Source organism: Sus scrofa, chromosome 9, assembly GCF_054392235.1.
Source record: "Sus scrofa isolate SSC_HxYL_T2T_F1_AM1 chromosome 9, Sscrofa_HxYL_maternal_Yorkshire_Landrace_v2.0, whole genome shotgun sequence".
In the NCBI taxonomy this organism is placed as follows: Eukaryota; Metazoa; Chordata; class Mammalia; order Artiodactyla; family Suidae; genus Sus; species Sus scrofa.
The window spans coordinates 136121126-136141818 of NC_139391.1; the positions used below are offsets into that span (position 1 = coordinate 136121126).

Consider the following 20693-nt stretch of genomic DNA (forward strand, 5'->3'; position numbering starts at 1 on the left):
TCCCTGGCCTTGGAACTTCAACATGCCACAAGTGTGCCCAGGGAGGGAAAAAAGAAAAAATATGCAAATCAAGATAACCTAATTTTTAAGAATATTTGGACAGTTGCAGTTGTAACAACAAAAAAAATTTGGAACGAGCCAAGTGTCTCTCAACAGGAAATTAATAAAATGTAGTATATCCTTGCAGTGGAATAATACTCAGCAATAAAGACAAATGTTCCATTGAAATATGCACAGCACACTAATGACGCAAGAATATTGTGCTGTAAAGGAAACCAGACACAGAACAGTACACATGGTGTAGCTGTTTGCATCCGGTATTAGAAAACATCTCATTTACAGAGATAGAAAGCAGATCTCTGGGTGCCAGGGGCCAGAAGCAGGGACTGACGACGAAAGGGTCTTTTAAGTGGGTGCCTTTTTGTGACTTTGTAACTTATATCCCAATAAAGTTTACTTTGAAATATATAAAGTAATATTTTTGTGGAAGATGGAGTGTATTCTCTTTTCTTGGCCACACGCATGTTCCCCGTGGGTAGGAATCAAACCCGTACCACAGCAGCAGCTCAAGCTGCTGCGGTGACAACGCCAGATCCTTAACCCGCTGTGCCGCAGGAGAACCCGGGAACGATGTAGTCTTGTTTTTATACCCCTTTATTAGCAGGTTACTTTATAAAAAGGCGTTATAGTCTTAAAGCTTTATAGGTTTCCTTCAAGTCCATCATGTAAATGAGGCTCGGTTCTTTCCCAGTGCAACTAAGGTACAGTGCAGAGCAGGGAAGGAAGCTTTGGAAACAGGCAGATACACTTGTAGGTACAGTTGGGAGGGAGTGCGTCCCCATCACGCCCTTCAGCCTTATGACTGTATACCTGTTACTTCATCTCACTGACCGCTGATGCATAACCTTGGGTAACGAATGTTGCCCGTCTCAGAGTGATTGTGACGAATAAACAAAAACCTATGTAAAGTACCCAGCTGAAGTGCTTTCTGCAGAGTAGGCATTAAAAGGATGTTAAGGGAATAAGAACAGACTTACTCCCAATGCGGTTAAAGTTACTTAGCTTGCATTTTCAAATGGCCCTCTTGAAGTTTAGTGAGAATGCAGGAGTCTTTTCTCATTTGGGAGTATTTTTTGAGCTATGTCTGCATTTGAGGCGGTAGAGGAAAAAGAAAGAAATGCAGGTAAAACTTTTCCCAGCGTGCTCTGTACGCCAGGTCTCTGCTGAACGTTCCTGTGCGTCACCTCCTTGCTGTAGCTTCGTGTCATTTCCCGGCTGCGAGTGTCCCCGTGCTTTCCTGCTTTCCACTCCTCACATCTTAGCCATCCTGCCTGCATAGCCATTTGTCCCGACTGGTCTCCTCTGTGACTCTCCTCAGCTCCCCCTTGATTGATCGCTCGTGTATCTGTATTGGTCATTTGACACCCGTCTGCCAGCCTTGCTGATAGTTACCTTTTCAAATGTCGTATGTCTCTTTCGCCTCATGACAGGGACATGGTTTAATGAAACATTTTTATAGTAGCTAACAAAGTGATTAAGACTTGTATCATTCGAAGTCAAGTCAGGTCTGGGTTTGAATTCCAGCTTGTCACTTACTGGTTATGTGACTGAAGGCAAATTACTTGGCATCTGCAGGCCTCCGTTTTCTCATCTGTGAAGTGGACATAACCATGCGTCCATTATTTTAATGATTAAATAAGAGTGTGTGGAAAGCACCTAACATTTAGACATTAAATTAGTTGTTCTTTTGGTTGATTAATTGACACTCATTTTAACTTCAGTTTCCAGGAATATGGATCTACAGGAGCAGCCCATGCTGATAGTGAATATGAGAGAAGAATGATGTCTGTATATAATCATGTCTTGGAGGAGGTGGAATCACTCAATAGGAAATATACCCCTGTTTCTTATATGGCAAGTTGCATTTGTTTTATTGAGTCTTTATTATGTGAAAGTGAGTCTTTAATCTGTCTCTGGCACTTACTCTGTGTGACTTCTCCACATTAACCTCTCTGTTTCCTCTGTGCCTATTTTGTAACAAGGGTAAGACAGTGCCTACCTCATAGTATTGTTGTGAGGATGCAATAAAATAATCCACCACAGCACGTCTGTGGCTGCTACACACATTAACATGTCAAGTCTGCTCCACCAGAACGCAGGTAAAACCTTTTTTTTTTTTCTTTTTTAACTGAAGTTGCAATTATTCTCAGCCTTGGCCACACATTAGAATCACCTTGGGAGCTTGTTAAAAAAATACATCAATATCCAGGCACCACCCCAGACCAGTGAGCTCTCAATCTCTGCGAGGCCCAGACGTTGGTATTTTTAAAACTCCCAGGTGATACTGTCGTGCCACCAGGGTTAAAAACCACTGGCCAATGGAAACAGAAAGAACTGGGCCAATTGTCCCACTGCCATTAAATCGGTTCCTGCTGGGTGGTGGCCTTGCCTTCTTTCAGTGCTTGTCCCCTTAGCCTCCCAAATCCCGGCCGCCTGCCTTGAGCTCCTGCTCTTTGTTCAACCTTCTCCCCTGACGTCTCCTTCTCAGGACAGACTGACACTCCTGCCCAGGCCTTCTCATCCCTCCTGGGCCATTCTTCAGTGTCTTACTCAGCTCAGGTTCCTAGAGTAAAATAGACTTAGTGGCTTAAACAACAGGCCTTTATTTTCCACTGCTGGAGGCTGGGAAATCCAGGATCAGGGTGCCAACCAGTTTGTTTCCTCCTGAGAGCTCTCTTGCCAGCTTGCAAGCTGCCGCTTTCTCACTGTGCCCTCACATGTTGGAGAGGGAGCGGACGCTGGTCTCTCTTTCTCTTCTTATAAGGGCACTAATCCCATCACAGGGGCCCCACCGTCAGGTTCTCATCTAAACCTAATGACCTCCCAAAGGCCCACGTCCACATACCAACACATTGGGCGTTAGGGCCTCACCGTGAGAGTGTGGGGACGACAGCACATTCAGCCCATGGCTCGGTCTTCGAGCGTCACACCTTGGGGAGTTCCTCTGGCCCTGACCCTACGGGGGTTGCTGGCTTTCCCTGTAGCTGTCTGTCTGCTGGCGCCCACGCTTCTCACTCTGAACTCCCACCGTTTATCAAGTGTTTTAGAAGAAACTGACAGATGGGTCAGTGAAGGAGTTAGGTGAGGCTTTACAGGTGGATGCTTTCCTGTACACACCGCTTTCCACATAAGATTGTCGGTACATGTTTGCTGAATGGAAATGACCCAGGTGGCTGTTTGATACCGAGCTGGGTTGCTGGGGGAGACTGTCGAGACGACCTCTGTAGAGGGTAGACGCATCTGGGCGAGACATCGATTAAATTATTCGTGTTTCCTCTAAGCTCCACTCCAAGAAACTACATAGATGCCAAACACAAACTTGAGTTTGATGGAGTTGAATCCACCGAATGGAATGGAAAGAATGGGAATTTTCTGCTCCATAGGTACACAGTGTAGAGAAAGAGTCTTGGGTTCAAATCCTCCCTCTGCCACTTAGCAGGTCTGTGATTTTAGGCAAATTACTAACGTCCTTTCCTATAACATGGAAAAAATTCCTACCTCATAGGGTTTCTGTGACATTTAAGTGGAATAATGCCTAATGCCTAGCACAGTGCCTGGCCTGGCATATAAGGAGTTGTTAATAAATGTTGATTCCCTTTCCAAATTGTATTTTATAGATTTGATGCTTTCTGAACTTGAAATTCAGTTTAACAAGCATTTGAATCCTAGGAAGAGAAAAATGATAAAGAGGGTCTTCCCTCCAGTTGTCCACAGTCTGATAAGAAAGAAAGATGTGGAAACAACCAGTGCCGTATACGTGCAGTGATTGAGCTGTAGCGCGGAGGAGAAAGTATTTCGTGTCAAAGGGCAGGGCAAACAGGCCAAAGCTGCCAGTCAGAAGAGGTATTTGCATGGGCGTTTTCCAGGCTGACAAGGGGTATAGAGAATTTCAGGCAGAGAACAACACGTTTGATTGCAGAGGCTTGAAATAGTGTGATGTCTTCTGGAACCGTGTGTTGTTGCTGCAGCAGTGCGATGTACTGGCCAAGGACCAGAGAGACAGGACTAGGTGAGGTGGGCAGAGGCCAGAAGGCTGTGAACACGGTCTTAAGGAGGGTGGACTTTATCCTGGGGACACTCTAGGAATTTTCAAAGGGTGTGCGAGAGAAGTGGTAAGCCGAGATTGTACGTGGTCCTTATGCAGAAGCAGAACAGGTAATAACTCAGACAGCAGGAAGTTAGAATAGAGAAGAGTGATTACAAGGCTTTCCCAGTAATCCAAGGTAAGGGCCAAATTAATAAAATGGCCGTGAGAATGAGAAGAGCAGATACATAAGAAAGATTATTTATGTGTAATATTTTCGAGGCTTTGTTTTGTTTTTGTTTTTTTTTTCTTTAAATTAGATGTGAGAGGTAGGACACTTGATCTCTGGGTTTCCAGCTTAGGTGACCAGGTGCACAAGTGGTTGATCCTTTACCGAAGCAGAGAATACACAGGGACAGTGGAAGAAGGTTCGTTTTTAAATGGGTAGTTAGATAGTAGGTCTGGCATCAGAAGGAGGCAGACTGGGATGCATCTAAGGTCACCACGAGCGTGGAGGGGTCTTGGAGTCCTGGGAAGGGGTGGAAATTGCCTGTGGAGAACAAAGGCCCTGGAAAGGCAGAAGGACTAAGGAGAGTGTCAACACTGAAGGAACAAAAAAAGAAGAGACTCTTAGAAAAGACGATGGAGGAGGGAGGAATCAGAGAAAGCGAGGCTGGGACCGTTAAGTGGAATTTCATGGACGAAGAGTGTTGTCAGGTGCCACAGAAATGTCAGAAAAGACAAAGGCTGAAAAGTATGGAGTTTGGCAATGAAGAGTATTGGTGATGCTCTCGGCTTCCTGTGGTTTACCAACACGTGGTTTCGCATCCCCAGACTGGTACTTTGGTAGTAGTCTGTGGGGAGGTGTGCCCAGGGGGCAGTGGCCTCAGAGGCAGTCCTGCTTTCCTGGTGGAGAATTGCGCAATTCACATCTATTCTTTTAAGAGAGAAAATGGTGCTTTTTTGCCTGGGAACAGCCTGAAGTCACTTGGGGTCTTTGAAAGATGTTTCTGTCCTTAACCTTGTGGCATTAAAGGTTCCACCATAGGTGGGATGTCCTTGCGAATGCATCTCAGATTCCTTGTTGCAGGACAATGAATAGCGCTGTTTTAGCAGTTAAGCCTGGGTAGACCTGGTGTCTCTAAGACCCAGGGTTGTGGTTACCTCAAGCAATAGACCTGCATTTGTTTTTTTGTTTGTTTTGTTTTGTTTTGTCTTTTTGCCTTTTCTAGGGCCGATCCTGTGGCATATGGAGGTTCCCAGGCTGGAGTCCAATTGGAGCTGTAGCCACCGGCTTACACCATGGCCACAGCAACGCAAGATCCAAGCCGCGTCTGCAACCTACACCACAGCTCACAGCAACGCCGGATCCTTAACCCACGGAGCGAGGCCAGGGATCAAACCCTCAACCTCATGGTTCCTAGTTGAATTCGTTAGCCACTGAGCCACAACGGGAACTCCTAGACCTGCATTTGTACCGTGAGTCTTTTGGGCACAAAATGTTCAATAACCTGAAACCCATGAGGAGTGGATTCTTTTAGCAGTAGTACCCAACTTTTTTTTTTTTTTTTTTTTGCTTTTTAGGGTACATGGAGGTTCCCAAGCTAATGGTTGAATCGGAGCTACAGCTGCCAGCCTATGCCTTAACCCACTGAGTGAGGCCAGGAATCGAACCCGCAACCTCATGGTTCCTAGTTGGCTTCGTTTCTGCTGCGCCACGACAGGAACTCCCTCATTGTAGTAATTCTTTTCCTCTGCAATTACACTGTGATTTTAAAAACTCAGTGTAATTTGTGAAATAGATTTTAGAAATAAGGTATTTTATTTCAATTTCAGCCATTTATAGAGTTGGACTTTATAGTCATCCTTAATCTGAATTCCAGTAAGTTTCCCTCATTGCACCCTGTAGCAATGGGATGAAGCGTGAGGCAGATCAACGCCAAGCTTCCATGTGGGATATGGTGTCAAGCCTCAGGTGTCAATACTCTTTTTTTTATATTTTTTCCTTTTTCGGTCACCCCAAGGCAAATGGAGTTCCTGGGCCAGGGATCAGATCTGAGCTACATTTGCGACCTAAGCTGCAGCTGCAGCAATGCTGGATCCTCAACCCATTGTGCTGGGCTGGGGCTTGAACCTGTGTCCCCGTGCTCCCAAGATGCTGCTGAGCCTGTTGCAGCACAGTGGGAACTCTAGATGTCAGTATTCTGCTGTGGCTTCTTAACCAGATACATGCTCTTTATCATGCTTTACCACCTGATAGTTACTTTATATTTTAGTATCTATAATAACCATGCATGTCTAGTAGCTCGAAGCACTATAGAAACGGAGACTTTCTGCATCGCCTAGCCTTGAGGAATGTGGGTTTTCTCTCTTTTCATTTTTTTATTGAATATACTTCAAAGTAAAGTAAAAAAATCTCTGATTGTACCTGCGTGATTTGACAGATGTGCAAAGTCCCTGGGCGTTCATGTCTGTTAACCTGATTGCTATGCACTTTTGTAATAATCATGAGCATTCGTAGTTTTTATACTTCTTGAAAGTAACTATTTGTTGATGAAATCTGGAAATTTATTTTCATTTAATTTCTTTTCTCGCCCCCAGCATACAGCATGCCTCTGCAATGCCATCATTTCTCTGTTGAAGGTTCCTCTTTCATTTCAGAGGTATTTTTTCCAGAAACTTCAGTCTACCAGCATCAAGGTAATACAGGAAGAACTCAGGTCTAATACAGTTTAACGCCTTCTTAAAACAGGGAGCATGGTTGTGCTTCCAGGATCTTACCTTTGGTTTTGATAAAACTTACAGTCTTTAGTTGAAAGCCTTTCCTCTCTTCATCACGTGGTTTGGTGAAGGGAACGGGATTTGGGAGTTAAACCCTGTCCCCACCTTTCTTACCTGACAGTGCCAAATGCGGAGTGGCAGGCATGTGGGTCCCTGGAGCTGTGTCCCTGTCTTTAAGAGCAAGTTGAGTGGTATTCCTCATAGGAATCCACAGTGATCTGGAGCTGAGCCCATTTCTGCTCAGCCTGTTCAGACCCAACCAAGGATGAATCAGGTCCAATAAGACCACCATCCCTACCTCCAAAACACTTTATCTTTAAATAACAAGCTTTGAGGAGCTGATCAATGAGTACGGTTAGAAGGAGTTCCCGTCGTGGCGCAGTGGTTAACAAATCCAACTAGGAACTGTGAGGTGGCGGGTTCGGTCCCTGGCCTTGCTCAGTGGGTTAAGGATCCGGCATTGCCATGAGCTCTGGTGTAGGTCGCAGACGCGGCTCGGATCCCGCGTTGCTGTGGCTCTGGCTTAGGCCAGCGGCTGCAACTCCGATTGGACCCCTAGCCTGGGAACCTCCATGTGCTGCGGGAGCAGCCCTAGAAAAGGCAAAAAGACAAAAAAATAAAAATTAAAAATAAATTTAAAAAATTGGGAAAACAGTCCCTTTGCTGTTCTCTAATCCTCCATTCCCCTTGAACATAACTGGGGTAAGGGGGGGGATAGTGGTATTTAAAAGGAGGAATTAGGTCCCTAGCCTCACTCAGTGGGTTAAGGATCTGGCATAGCTGTGGCTGTGGTATAGGCCAGCAGCTGCAACTCTGATTCAGCCCCGAGCCTGGGAACTTCATATGCCATGGGTATGAAAAGGGGGACAAAATTTAAAAATAAATAAACAGAGGAATTAGGCACAAGGAACCTTTGACTTTAAGGTATATCTATTTGGTTGTCCTAGCACAGGCAAGTTATCCAGGTGTGCGTGTGTGCAAGTGACGTTTTAACCTATAATCAGTGTTTGGCACAGGCATGTTTGTTGGAATGAAGCTTGCTTCTGGTTCTTAGCATTTGTCTTAATGTTGGCATTCCAGCTAGCTTTGTCACCGTCCCCCCGGAACCCTGCAGAGCCTATCGCTGTCCAGAGTAACCAGCAGCTGGCGCTAAAGGTAGAGGGAGTGGTCCAGCACGGATCTAAGCCAGGACTCTTCCGCAGAATTCAGTCCGTCTGTCTGAATGTTTCTTCCACACTGCAGAGTAAATCCGGACAAGACTACAAGGTAAGTTAGAACAGAGGCCAAATTGTGGCGTGGATGTTTTCAACTCATGGATGGACGTTTTCCAGGGTTTTTCATGGTCATGAGCAGATTGTAGTGATGCCTCCCAAGGGATCATGTAGACGTGAGTTTGAAAGCATACTGGGAGGAGTTTCCATCACGGCGCAGCGTAAAGGAATCTTCCTCCTATCCGTGAGGATGCGGATTCAATCCCTGGCCTCACTCAGTGGGTTAAGAATCCAGCGTTGCCGTGAGCTGTGGTGTAGGTCACAGACACGCCTCGGATCCGGTGTTGCTATGACTGTGATGTAGGCCAGCAGCTATAGCTCCAGTTCGAACCCTAGCCTGGGAACTTCCATATGCCACAGGTGCAGCCCCCAAAAAAAAAGCATACCGGGGTTTGAGGGGGTTGGTAAGCAACACTCCTCTTTTCCCTGTCTGGACCAGCTGGTAGACAAAGCGTCCAGGAAGATAGAGATCAGCATACGAGTGTCACTACTGTTAGAGCCATGAGCAATCCTAGCTCAGGTGCCTGGCAGTCAGCACCAGCCTCTGCCAGTGAATGAGCCCGCTCCTGTCACACTGGCAGAGGCAGTACCCCGAAGCCTGGAGAAGGGAGAGAGAAGGTGCTTATCTCCCCACCCCGCAACTTCCCAATCAGTAAGACTCACCTCCATTTTTCCTCTCTTTTAAGTAGTAAATTTTAGCATTTTCAAAAAAAAAAAAAAAGTGTATCACATTCATCTAACAATGATCAGATAAAGTAAAATCTTTCTTTAAGGATATAACCCTAGGAATTTGGTGCTTTAAGAAGTCACAAGGTAGGTTAACCAAAATCATGCTTTCTTTGTTAGCCAAAGCTAAGATTCTGAATCTGTACCCGTGAGAATACCCATGTTCCGAATGTAGACTGCTCCTCTCCTCAGATGTCTCTTTCCGGTTCCTGCTGGTTTGTGCACAGTAAATGGAACAAGGAAGCAAGTGCACCGTTGTATCAACTGAGTTGTTCAGATGCCCACGTTGGTTGTGTCCGGGTTTATTTGTGGCCAGGCTTGAACTGAGGTCCGAACACAGAAAGGGGTATCAGTAGAGATATAAAACAAGAGAGTTAGATTCTCTTTGGTGGTTTTAGGCTAAAAAGCCAAGGGACGGTCTGGTTTAGGCCATCACGACTTTGCCTCCCGGGGTGACTCCCCCTCCAGACCTCTGCGCCTGCTCTGAGAAGGCTCAGCCTTTGTTCTCCTCTTCTCCTCTCTTTTGAGTTCCGTGACACAAAGCGTGCCTTACGAAGCTGTTCAGTAAATATGTGTGAAAAATGAAAAAAAATCACTTACTGTACCGATAGTACAGCTCCTATGTTTCAGTGGTCTCTGTTGTCACAGGAGATCATAAGGAGAATTTATTTACATAGGTAACTTCTTCCTGTCTTCAGCTCTCTGCTCACTTTGGGTTTGAAAGAACAGTAACCATGAGCTCCCCTTGTTCCTTGCATATAGTAATTTCTACTGCTTAAAAAAAAAAAATTCAAATCAAGAAGTGCTACTGATCTGATCTCATTGTTGACTTAGCCCTCCAGAGGCATTGGGCACTGGTTAGAGTCAAGAAGCTGATGTCATAAGCCAAGTAGTACATGACTGCCTTGTAATGTTGCATGTGGTGAGTTTGCAACCTAAAATCCATCCTTCATTCAGAGTGATCAAGTTCCTACTAGGCCTCTCTCTGGTCCTTTTAAGGACGTTCTTGTGTAGTGGGCATATTCTTTAGGAAAATGAAAATCTGACAGAAGGTGAATGTGCAAACAAAAAAGGACTTATAAATAATTCTAAAATCTTGGAATTGCTTGGTGACTTCATTTCATTAGTGGTACAGATCAGTGTCTCTGGAAAACTGACCTCATGAAATTGCTTACTGAGACATGAAGCTTCAGGGCACATTTATATAATTAACAGTGCAACAGAAACACACAAACAGAGCAATCTGGTCAAATATGCATTCTGATTACCTCTGTGTGTGTTCTCAATGTGTCTTTCTTGACATACTTCATCTTGGGCACAGGAAAGGATATGCCTGCAGGGGTTATTCATTCCTTTGAAGAACAAAGGTTTGAGCATCTAGCTAAATAAAGAAGTGAATCTGTGTTTCATAACATATCTACTGCACATCTGAATAAGACACAGATTTTTAAGTGAGCAATGTACAAGTTCTAAAGTTCACTTGTAAAGGAGGGAAGAATAGCTCCATTACTGAAGTAATATAAAGTCAGACTAGCTTAGGAGGGGGAAAAAACATCAACTTTGCATTTTTTCTTTTTCAGTCTTTTAGATTTTAAACTCCCCGAAAGAGGTGGTTGCATCCTTTTCTCAGGGTAAAGAAAGCTGGGAGGTGACGGGGTGGAGTGAGCAGATGTAGCGGAGGTGAGCAGATGTAACTGGAGACCTTCCTAAGGTCTCCAGTTGGGCCTTAGAGTGAACTGACATTAAGGCAGATTAGTAGGTGAAAAGCATGCCAGTTTTATTAGAATTTTACATATACGTGGGAGACTTCATAGGAGAATGAAGACCGGAAGAAGAGACCAGAACAGAAAGGGTAATTTTCTTTTAGGCACAGAAAGGATAATTTTCAACGAAATGACAAGACACAGGGCTTGGGGCCAGGGACAGTAAGTTGGGGGAAAGTGACAAGAGATGTGTTGGGGCAGTGGGGGAGCTCCTGGAAGATGAGGGGTATTTTCGTAGGTGTTCTGAACAGGTCCGTTTCAGTGTTGAGTCCCAGTCTCTGCTGATAAGGGTGTTCTTCTCTTTCTGGAACAAGAGGGTACCTTTCTCATGGAAAATTTTATGTTTCAAGCACAAAGGGGCAGGTCAGAGAGTGCTTTTTGTATGTGTTGTTTCTAAGTGCTTTTAGCTCAAAATAATCAGTGTACGAGAATATTTAGGAGTGACGGGTTCTGAACTCTTCACAAGGAAGAAAGGCCAGCCTAAGAAGGGGTTGAGAAAGCTCCTTCTAACCAAGGATAGTGGGGAGACAGTGTTGCCTAATGATGCAGAGTGTAGGCTCTGGAGTTAACCTGCCAGGGTTCAGATGTCAGCTTCACTGCTCATTAGTCCTATGACCTTGGAGAAGTTACACTCTCTCTGCTTCATTTTCCTCAGTCATGAAGCAAGTTGTTTGCTGCCGGAGGCCAGCTCCAACGGCCAGGGAGTGTACACTTTTTCCCAGTAGGAGAGGGACGCGGCGTCGGTGAATGTACAATACGGAGACAGCCTCTTTGTCCCTTCTTTCAGGGCGCTGGACTGCTCAAATTTTATTGCAAAAGTGGTTGATTATATAGACAGTTTTTCACTACAGATTACATCATAGTGTTAAAAGTACATTGGTTAACTATTAGACTTTGTGTTCTGATCACATGGTACAGTAGCAATACATCACATTTTAAAATCTTCAACTTAACTAAATTTAATGAGTACAATTTAAGGACAAACAGGTGCAGCATATCATGTGGGAAAGAGGAGACTCAGCACAAACCATCTCATGGCCAGCCAGTTCCCACAGCTGAAGAGGTTACAGACACAAAAATCTGGCTTTTACAAATCTTGTTTTTAGACTAATGTATATCTTCAAGCGTTATGGCAGAAGACAGTATAAGAAAATATAAATCAACTTAATTAGCTACTGCTTAGAAGCTTCTAAAATCAAGGACAAAACTCACAGCTGGGTTTCTTTTGATCAAGAATAATATGTGTCTAACGTCTCGAAACCTCATTAAAATCCTAACTCTCAAGTTTACTGTAACTAGTTAGTAGATAAACACTATATATTAATTAAGTTGGATATGAATAGGGAAAAGTCCTTCAGGATGAAATTTTTATTATATTATTGTTGTAACTTTGTTAAAGCACAAATCACCACAGGAAAATAAGAATGGAAAGTAAGAATAACAAGTAAATAATCAGGAAAGACTGAGGAAAACTAAATAACAAATAAAACAACAGGAAAGACTAGGTCACCCGAGAAACAATCCATGTTCTCCAGCGCAAACATGGAAATTGTTTTCCCAGGAAAGCCCCAATTCCTCCCCATCAGCATCAAAATGGGAGCTGTGTAACTTGAGGCCTGCCCTCGGCTTGTACCGCGTGCAGGCGGGCTCTCATCCTGACCAGAGGCCCACCTTCGGCTTGTACTGTTCAGGTGAGCTCCCTTCCTTGGTTAGGAACTTGCCTTTAGGTTTTTCTGCCATCAGGCAGGGCCCTTTTTTTTTTGAGTCCTTGCACCGCCTCGGCTCCCCGCAGTTTGCAAGGCTTAACCCAGCACTTACAACAGGGCCTGGCACTGTATGCCCGCAGTACATGTTTGCTGTTACTATTTAACAGTCCTTTCGTTCCAGATACCCATTGACAATATGACAAATGAGATGGAGCAGAGGGTTGAACCTCACAATGACTACTTCAGTACTCAGTTTCTGTTGAACTTTGCTGTCCTTGGTACACACAACATTACAGTGGAATCTTCGGTGAAAGACGCCAATGGTATCGTATGGAAGACTGGCCCCAGGACGACCATATTTGTAAAATCCCTGGAAGACCCATATTCCCAGCAGATTCGCCTACAGCAGCAGCAAGCCCAGCAGCCGTTACAACAACAGCAACAACGAAATGCCTACACTCGGTTTTAGCCACACAGCAAACGCAGTACAGACTTTGCAGGGGTGGATCAGCTTAGCAAAAATAGTTTGCTTTTTCTTGGATTAAGACATGGAAGTTAGACTAGAGCGTCCATTTATTCATTGGTTTCTGTAATACAACCTTCTGAAAGAAACTTTTCCTTAAAAATTTAGTTTGAGAAATAATTGGGTTCCTAATCAGATTTTTTTTTTTTTTCCGTATTCCTTCTTAAAACCAAGTCCTTCCTCTCATGTTTAACACTTACGTTGTTTTGTTATTATTGCTTTTACTGTTGTTGAGCCTTTTCTTTTTCCTCATGAAAAAGTCACATATTGGGATCATTGAATTAGTAAATTTGACTGCTTTTCTACTAAAATACATCACTTGCTGCCTGACCTAGACCTCTCATTCTGAGCTGGGCTTTGAGCCGTTCCCTAGAAGGGTGGTAGAAGATGACGCGAAAGCACCCCCTGAAACATCCAGTCGTACGGATTACGAGAGCATGGAGTCTGGCAGACTTGAACCATCCTGTTGTATCATTTCACCCATTTTCCTGTTCTCTGCTAATGCAATCTTAATTTATTGTTTTACTATTTAATTGACCCAAAGAGCAGCTAACAATTACATAAGATTGGAAATCAACAGTTTGTTTTTTTTCTAATGACGTGTATGATGATATGTAATAGAGACTTTTTTACTGTTTCTAAGAGTGAAAAGAAAATCGCTCACATTTCCTATCCTCACGTTTCAGGTTAGGAGGGCAGATCTTTTCCTTTGATTGGTTTAGGTTCTTGGCAAGTTAGGTAATGCTAAACTTGATTGTCTAGAAACAGCAGTCTCTCTATGACACAACCTCAGTTAGCTGGGATGCTCAGGGAATGGAAGTTTTCTGGTTTTGCCAGAAAACCCCTTTTTTTTCCTATTTCAATACTGGTTGAAAACCATTAAAAATATGATAATAATCCACTTTCTTGTCTTAACACAGTATCCTAGATAGAGTTTAACTTCTTGATTTGGGATCCCTCGGTGCTTTGGGATCATGATTTCTAAACACCGGGGTCACAGGATTACAGACCCTGATGATGTGGGCACTTGAGCTGGAAGCAGCTCCCAAGGTGAGGCGGGCACATTGCCCTGGAAGTTTTCTTTTTAAATAAATCTCTCAATTTCTTTGTTCGTTTTGTCTTTTTCTGTTTAAAGTTGACATGGGCTCAAAGGAGGGATAGAGTTTAAAGAGAAAAAATGAATGTGTGTGTGTGTGTGTGAGTAATGTGGCTGCTAGGGTTGGAAGTGGTTGGTGGGCAACTCGGGTCCCTCTGAGATCTCTTGGCTTCGTGAGCTGTTGTGGCAGCACAGCACTTCTACCGCCAGTGGCAGGGACATGGCCACAAAGTGTGTGTGAACCTTCAGCGTCCACTGTGAACGACGTCCTTAGACGCAGTCCCGATGTGCTCAGCGCACACAGTGTGACAGCATCTGGGAACGAGAGCCTCAGGGAGAACTGCCAGGGTGGCGTGGGGCACGTGTGCAGGACCCCTTGCCCCCCCACCAGGTGTGGAACCAGCTGAACCTGAAAGCCTAGGTTCCGCCTGGGCTCTGAGGATGTAGTGCTGTGACCTGACACGTCCCTTCATCTCTTTAGACTTCCGTTTCCTTGTCCATGAAAGGTCTGGATTTGATGGGACCTCCTGACTCGAAGCTAGAGTTTTTGTAGTCAGGTGACTGAAAGAGTAAAGACAAAAAGGGAAAAAAGATTCTTTCATAAATTGGGAAAAATCTTGTTTTTAAAGTGGCTATTTCCGGAATGAAATTTTACAGTGTTAATTTCAGATTTCTCGTACTGTTACAAGGCAGAATTCTCCAGAAAAGAAGCAAATTTTGTCAACTACCAATACCCTTTGAGACCTTCCCCTGTTTTATGTTCTTGAAAGGCAAGGCTTTTGGTAGCTGTAGTTAGCAACTCTTACGTGCACTGTAGGGTCCCTGGCACAAGGAGGAAAGGAATTATTAACATAAAAACAAATCCATGTAGTTTGGAGTAAAAAGTAACTCTGTGAAGCAAAAAAAGGCTATTTTACTTAAGTATATCCCTTAGCTCCAGAATTAGAACTCTCAGATTTTGTGTTTGATACAATACCTGCTGTGTTTTAGGCACCGACGATGAAACAGTTATTTGAGTGGGGGGAGCTGTGTTTATGATTTCAGCACTGCATTAATGAATGACGAGAAAGGACATACACTCAAGGAACCGTGCAGGAAAGAAAGGTACACCTGCTAATGATGCACATCTTCCCCGACTTCAGAAACACGGGCAGTCCCGGCCACTGGCTGATCAATTCCAGGAAGACAGGACTGATTTTTCTGTGTTCGGGGGACTTTAAGGGACATCCTGGCAGCTGAGAGCCCAAACTTCTAGAGCCTTACAGTCCAGTTCCAAACCCTAAGTCTTCCTAACTTTGTGACCTTAGACAAGCTATGTAATCTCTCCATGCCTCAGTTTCCTGATTTGCAAAATCAGGATGCATGATAGCACGTCACGGGTTAGGTGTGAGGATTAAGTGAATTGACAAAGCATTAATACATGTATAAAGCACTTAGAAGGGCACGTAGTAAGCAGAAAAACCTAAGTGTTCGCTCTTACTAGTATTACTGTCATTATCCTCGCTAATACTGTCTGTCACAGTGTTAGATGAATTCTTAATCTTAGCATTATATTTATTTAACTTTAATAGAAGTTACCTTTTCTTTGCTAGAAACACGTATAAGCTGTCTTTCTCATACTCAATTTGGGTACGTTAAGTAAGAACATCACTTAATGTTGAGCTGAACAAATTTCTGTCCACCGCAGTACTTTAAACACTATTTAACTGAAGTCTTTAAAGACAGGAATTCCCTGGTGGCCTAGCAAGTTAAGCATGCAGCATTGTCACTGCTGTGGTTCAGGTGGCTGTGGTGGTGCAGGTTCAACCCCTGGCCAGGGAACTTAGCCATGCCATGGGTGCAACCAAAAATATACATATTTTTTTGAAGACAGATGTACAAAGAACATCACGAAAATACTGATTGTCCTCAGAGGTGATGGCAATAGTATATTTACGAACTAGAGATTAAAGGTCTATTATAGTCTGACATAACTAAGAGATCTCGTAATGTGACCTTTCTGGTCAGACCAACCACGTAGCAGGTCTTTTGCAACTGGAGGCTCTTGGTCATGTTTCGCATTGAGATAGGGTTCAGGAAGAACAAACAAGATCCTCAGTCTAGGGTCCCAGAGGTGTCCACTTAAGTTCTATTTATGGGACTCACTTGCCGTGAATCCTTGGATAGTTCGCTTAATCTTTCTGTGCCAGTATCTGGCTGCAGATATTGAGAATAAGAGGGCCCTGCAACCTGGTGTGCAGAGTATCTGCAGCGCTGTCCAACAGAACTTTCTGTGATGATGGAGATATTCTAAGTCTGCCCTACACAATACAGCCCCTAGCTCCACGGAGCTGTGGAGTATCGAAGATAATCGTCGTGTAACTGAATCTTACTACTTGTCATTCAGTTAAACTTAAATAGCCTCATGTGGCAACTGCCTATAGAATGGGACAGTGCCAGAGTAAGAAATGAAGAAATAAGGGTCCCCACCGCCTTAGGACCCAGATAGTCCTTGAGTAGGTTTCTGGATGTGTCTGCATCGGAATGCTTTGGCACACCAAACTTTTCACTTGGAAGAGTGGAGGTGGCGAGGAAGGCATTGTGTTTGCTTTGCTGCTGATAATCCAGTCCTGTGTTGCTCAACCACCCGGGCCTGTTCTTTGTGTGATGCACCCTTGGATTAAGCCTTTATCTGTCACCCGCATTAAAAGTATGACGGGATGTACTGAGAAGGCCGAACGTCTGGTGAATTGGCTTAGAGCCCCTACCAACAGCACTCCAGGAGGTTGTGGCCTTTTTCATCTCCTGCCCAAGGACGCAAAAACTTTCCACAGGTTCTCTGTGTTCTATTGGCTTGACTGTGTTAGGCCACTGTCCTTTGGCATCTTCCGGTCTAAAGTACTCATCCTATGAACAATTTAATTTTTAATTATTACTGAGATTTAAACTGTAAATCATGTGTTTTTCTTTAATATACCAAGATCTGGAGCTGGTGATTTTCACATTGTAGTGAAGAATGCTACATGTTCTAAATTTCCTTTTTTTTTTTTTTTTTTTTTTCCAAATCTACTGCAGTTGACAAAACATTTTCTGGTCACTCTCTTTTCCTGTATCTTCCTGCTCTCTTGCTGACCTCCCTGCACAGTTGTCTCCTGCCCAGCCAGGTTTGGTGTGCAGTAATTGTCCTCTTTGCTTATTTTTTAGGTCTGGCTAAAAATTGAGATCTGATGAGATGAGTTTGGAGATTGTCTTCCTTATATATCATGACTACAGGTCTGGCTTTTGTGATCCTTTGCTGGCAGGCTGGGGCCAGAATTATTTTTATTGTTGTTTCCAGATAATTTCTTTAGTAGAAATATAAAAGTGAGATGATGCCAAATGAAATAGAACAATCAGGAAGATGAACATCCACCCGATACCCTCAAAAGTCCGAAGGAGTTAAAGAAAATCAGATTGTCAGCAGAGGAGAAATATTCTCTACGTCACCTTTTAGTTTTCTTGGGAGATTTTGTGGATTTTGATGAAGCTTGTTTGTCTTTTGATAGAATAGAGGACCGTGCACCTCAAATAGAACTGAGTTAGATGGAGGAATTATGAGAAGGTGTTAATGTTTCCTCCTCCTGTTTCCAAGACTGTGGACGTGAAAGGCGGGGCTGCCTCAATTTCCACCCCCACCCCCACCCCCGCCCCCCGGTTGGAAGCAGCCAGGCCAAAGATGCTGTTTCTGTGTCATCTCACCCTGAGGCGATGAGCACCGTGGTGGTGAATCGCTGGCACTCGTGTCTCCCACCATTGCCTCCCCACCCCAGTAAAGGCAGACATCCTGTGATTAGGAGGGTCACACGCGCACATGCACACACACGACAGGAGAAGCAGATGAAAGCAAAGGAGGAAGGAAACTGACAGAGCTCCTGAGCAGCTTGTAGTCTCATTTTGCCACCTCCCTGCAGCCCCCTCCCCTGTGCAGCTGAGCAGGTGAGCTCTCTTTTAGAGGACATGGAGAGGGCTCCATTAAAGCCGTTTACAGAACACAAAAGATGCCATTTCTGAAATTCTAATAGCACCTCCGCTAATATGTCACAGGACAGGCTCTTAGGTAATTAGAAAACCGGCCATCATTTGGCATCCTCTCCCGTTGCAGCCTTGGACTGCAGTGTCCCTTCCTCCTCAGAGAGCCTCCTTTTGACTTCATCAGAGACAGTTGGGTGCTTACCACTTGAAAGCCAGAGAGGCGCCAAAGAGCATTTGGAAAAAAAGATACACCTAAAGTGTAAAGTCAGTATTTAGTCTGGAGAAGATGGGAGCTTACACTCGGAATTAAACACGGTCTCATGTTGCAGAAACGACTGCTGTTTCTGGCCTGGCCGTTGGCAGACGTGAACCCCTCAGTGTCCCATTCTGAGGTGTCTGAGCATTAGGGAGAAATAACTGTAATCACAGAATCAGTTAAGCGAGATCGGATCTAGCCTCCGTCGTTGTTACAGGGTCCCCCAGGATGATCAGGAGCCTCTTAGCCTGGAATTGTCTCTCTCAGGGAGGACGTGCATCTCCTTGAGGGCCCTCGACACAGGAGAGGGCCCGCAGGTCTGTCCCCAGCACCGCCTCCCGTGCAGCTGACCAGGGTCGCTCAGCCGACATCCCGGGCACTGCAGCTCAGCCAGCAACATCTGTCCACATGTCTGAGCTGGAGTGTATCGTCTGGGACAGCATTCCCAGATCTCTGCAAAAGGCACAGCCAAAACGGACACCAACCATTTTGAAAACAGATGCCCGTTTAAAATGTATTTATCAGATGTTGTTGAATACATACCGACTCTCAGGAGCTAGCAATACAACAATGGACAGGCTCCCTGGGTTCACGGCCATGCTGCTCCTTTTTTTTTTTTTTTTTTTTTTGCACAGACGGTGGCAGAGAAGGCTGTGGGACAGCCACCTGGCCTTGATTATGCCAAGGGAGCCTGAGCTTCCTCGGTGGTTGATCCTTTTCTCCAGGGAGAGGGGAGCGGAATGCATTTGGACAGGACACGGCAGTCAGGGTGACTGCCGTCTCCTGTGTGGCCGTGGGGAAGCTCCTTTGGTCTCCAGCCGTCTTCTCAGTTCACTCAGCCTTTCCTTCCATCCCCCTAAACTCCTGACAGCAGTCTCAGCCTCCCGCTTCAGTGCTCCATGCTTGAGGGGAAGGAAAGCGCCCCCAAACCCTGTCACAGGCAAGTCGCTTTAATCACAATGCAGTCTCCCCTGACCCGCAGCTGCACCACGTTGAAAAATGCATCTGTCTCTCCAGACCCAGCAGGGACCCAACCAGATAGGACGCTCTGTCTCCCTCAGTGGTCAGCAGAAATGCAGTCTTGTGTGCGGTCCTGCTGCCTGACCCCCAGGGTTGGCCTGGATGTGGACAACTGGTGGCTAAAGTTACCATGGCCTCTTAATGGGAACACAGAGCTCCCTCCACGGTCCCACGCCCCATGTCAGCCCCCCGGCTATGCTCTGAGCCTGTTTCTTCTCATAGCATCTTTGTGAGTCTTGGCTGCTTTATCTGTGAGATGGGGCTAATACCTGCCAGTTGCAGAGCGGTGAAGACTCAAGTAATAATACCCGCACGAATTCGACTACTGCCAGGCCCACCACGTTGGTTGCCTTCCACGTCTGGTGGAGTGGCCAGAGAACAGCGGGAAAAGAAATGCCAGCCTGATACAACAGTGATGTGTTTCCGGTCATCTCTGCTGAGGAAGAGGAGGCTGTTCCGGGTTTGAGGCCTTAAAGGGATGAAAATTTCTTAGACGCAGGGGAATTTGTTTTTGTTGTCTTTTGTTTCTTCCTGTGGGAGCAGGACATTTATATCCATCAGGCTTCCCTGTCAGCCTTGAGCTCTGGGGGAAAGGGAAAAAAAATTGAAGATGTGTCACCAGCGCCCTGAGCCAACCCAGGCTTCTCTGTCATTCTGAGTTATTTAGCAACTGCAAGATAAATGCGCTTATATCCAGAGTTAGTCCTTGCCATTCGATCTCTTGAACCAAGCCCCATGATTCAATGGATATACTTCCTACCTGGCGGATCACCTGCCCCACACTTCCCTGTGCAAGGTTTTGGCGAGTTCGCCGCCTCCCCCAAACACAGAACATGAAGCAGGGAGACTTCGCATTGCAGTAAGACATTTAGGTTGGGTATAAAGAACTTGAGGGCCTATGGAAATAATTAAATACGACAGGAGGAGAATCTGCACTGAGTGGTCTCTTCTGTCCAACCGCAGGGGTGTGTTTGCCAACAGCCTCGCTGGAGACTGGAGGACGGACTGGCTGGCCTCTTGGCCCAGGTTCCATCAGCAGGATCTCTTGCAGGCAGTGGGCGCCAGCGAGGCTTTTGCCTGGGAGAGGAGCTGTGGCCGGCTCCCTCCCGGGCACGTGCCCTCCAGAAGAGGGCTCAGGTCTGCTGCACATATAAATAACCCCCTCGTGACTCTTTCTGTCCTGAGAGCAAATGCCTCTGGCCGCTGTCCAGAAAGGGATCAGGGGAACAGAGATGGGTGGGGGCTGGCCCGACAGCTGAGAGGGGAGGGCGGGAAGCGGGTTCTCACCTCCTCAGGGCGTCTGTGTGGGTTTGGATGAGATGTGTGTCTAGGCAGGAAGGGGAGCTGGCCTACTTTTTGACAAAGGCGGACTTTTTTGTCTCTCAGGGCGTTTCCTCCCCGCCGGGTCTCACTACCTGGGCTCACAACTTCCTGAGGTCTAACTGGAATCTCGCTTTCACTTCCTGGCCTCCCTGCT

At 45.4% G+C, this 20693-nt stretch overlaps 1 protein-coding gene across 22 annotated transcripts in view; it reads left to right on the forward strand.

Annotated features, from left to right (window-relative positions):
* The window catches only part of INTS7 (integrator complex subunit 7), a 95311-nt gene that overhangs the window by 70606 nt on the left and 4012 nt on the right, over positions 1-20693 (forward strand). For 11 of the 22 annotated variants that reach the window (XR_014816575.1, XR_014816586.1, XR_014816577.1 and 8 more), the window contains 3 exons: positions 1782-1914; positions 6686-6784; positions 7946-8131. Coding sequence is in view for 13 of the 22 variants with exons in the window: in XM_084978084.1 (XP_084834210.1) it covers positions 1782-1914; positions 6686-6784; positions 7946-8131 (418 nt within the window). In the remaining 9 variants the exon portion in view is untranslated. Of the gene's footprint in view, positions 1-1781; positions 1915-6685; positions 6785-7945; positions 8132-12512; positions 13966-20693 lie in introns of those variants that run through there. The other 11 variants (XR_014816578.1, XR_014816585.1, XR_014816576.1 and 8 more) reach the window with 2 other exon arrangements.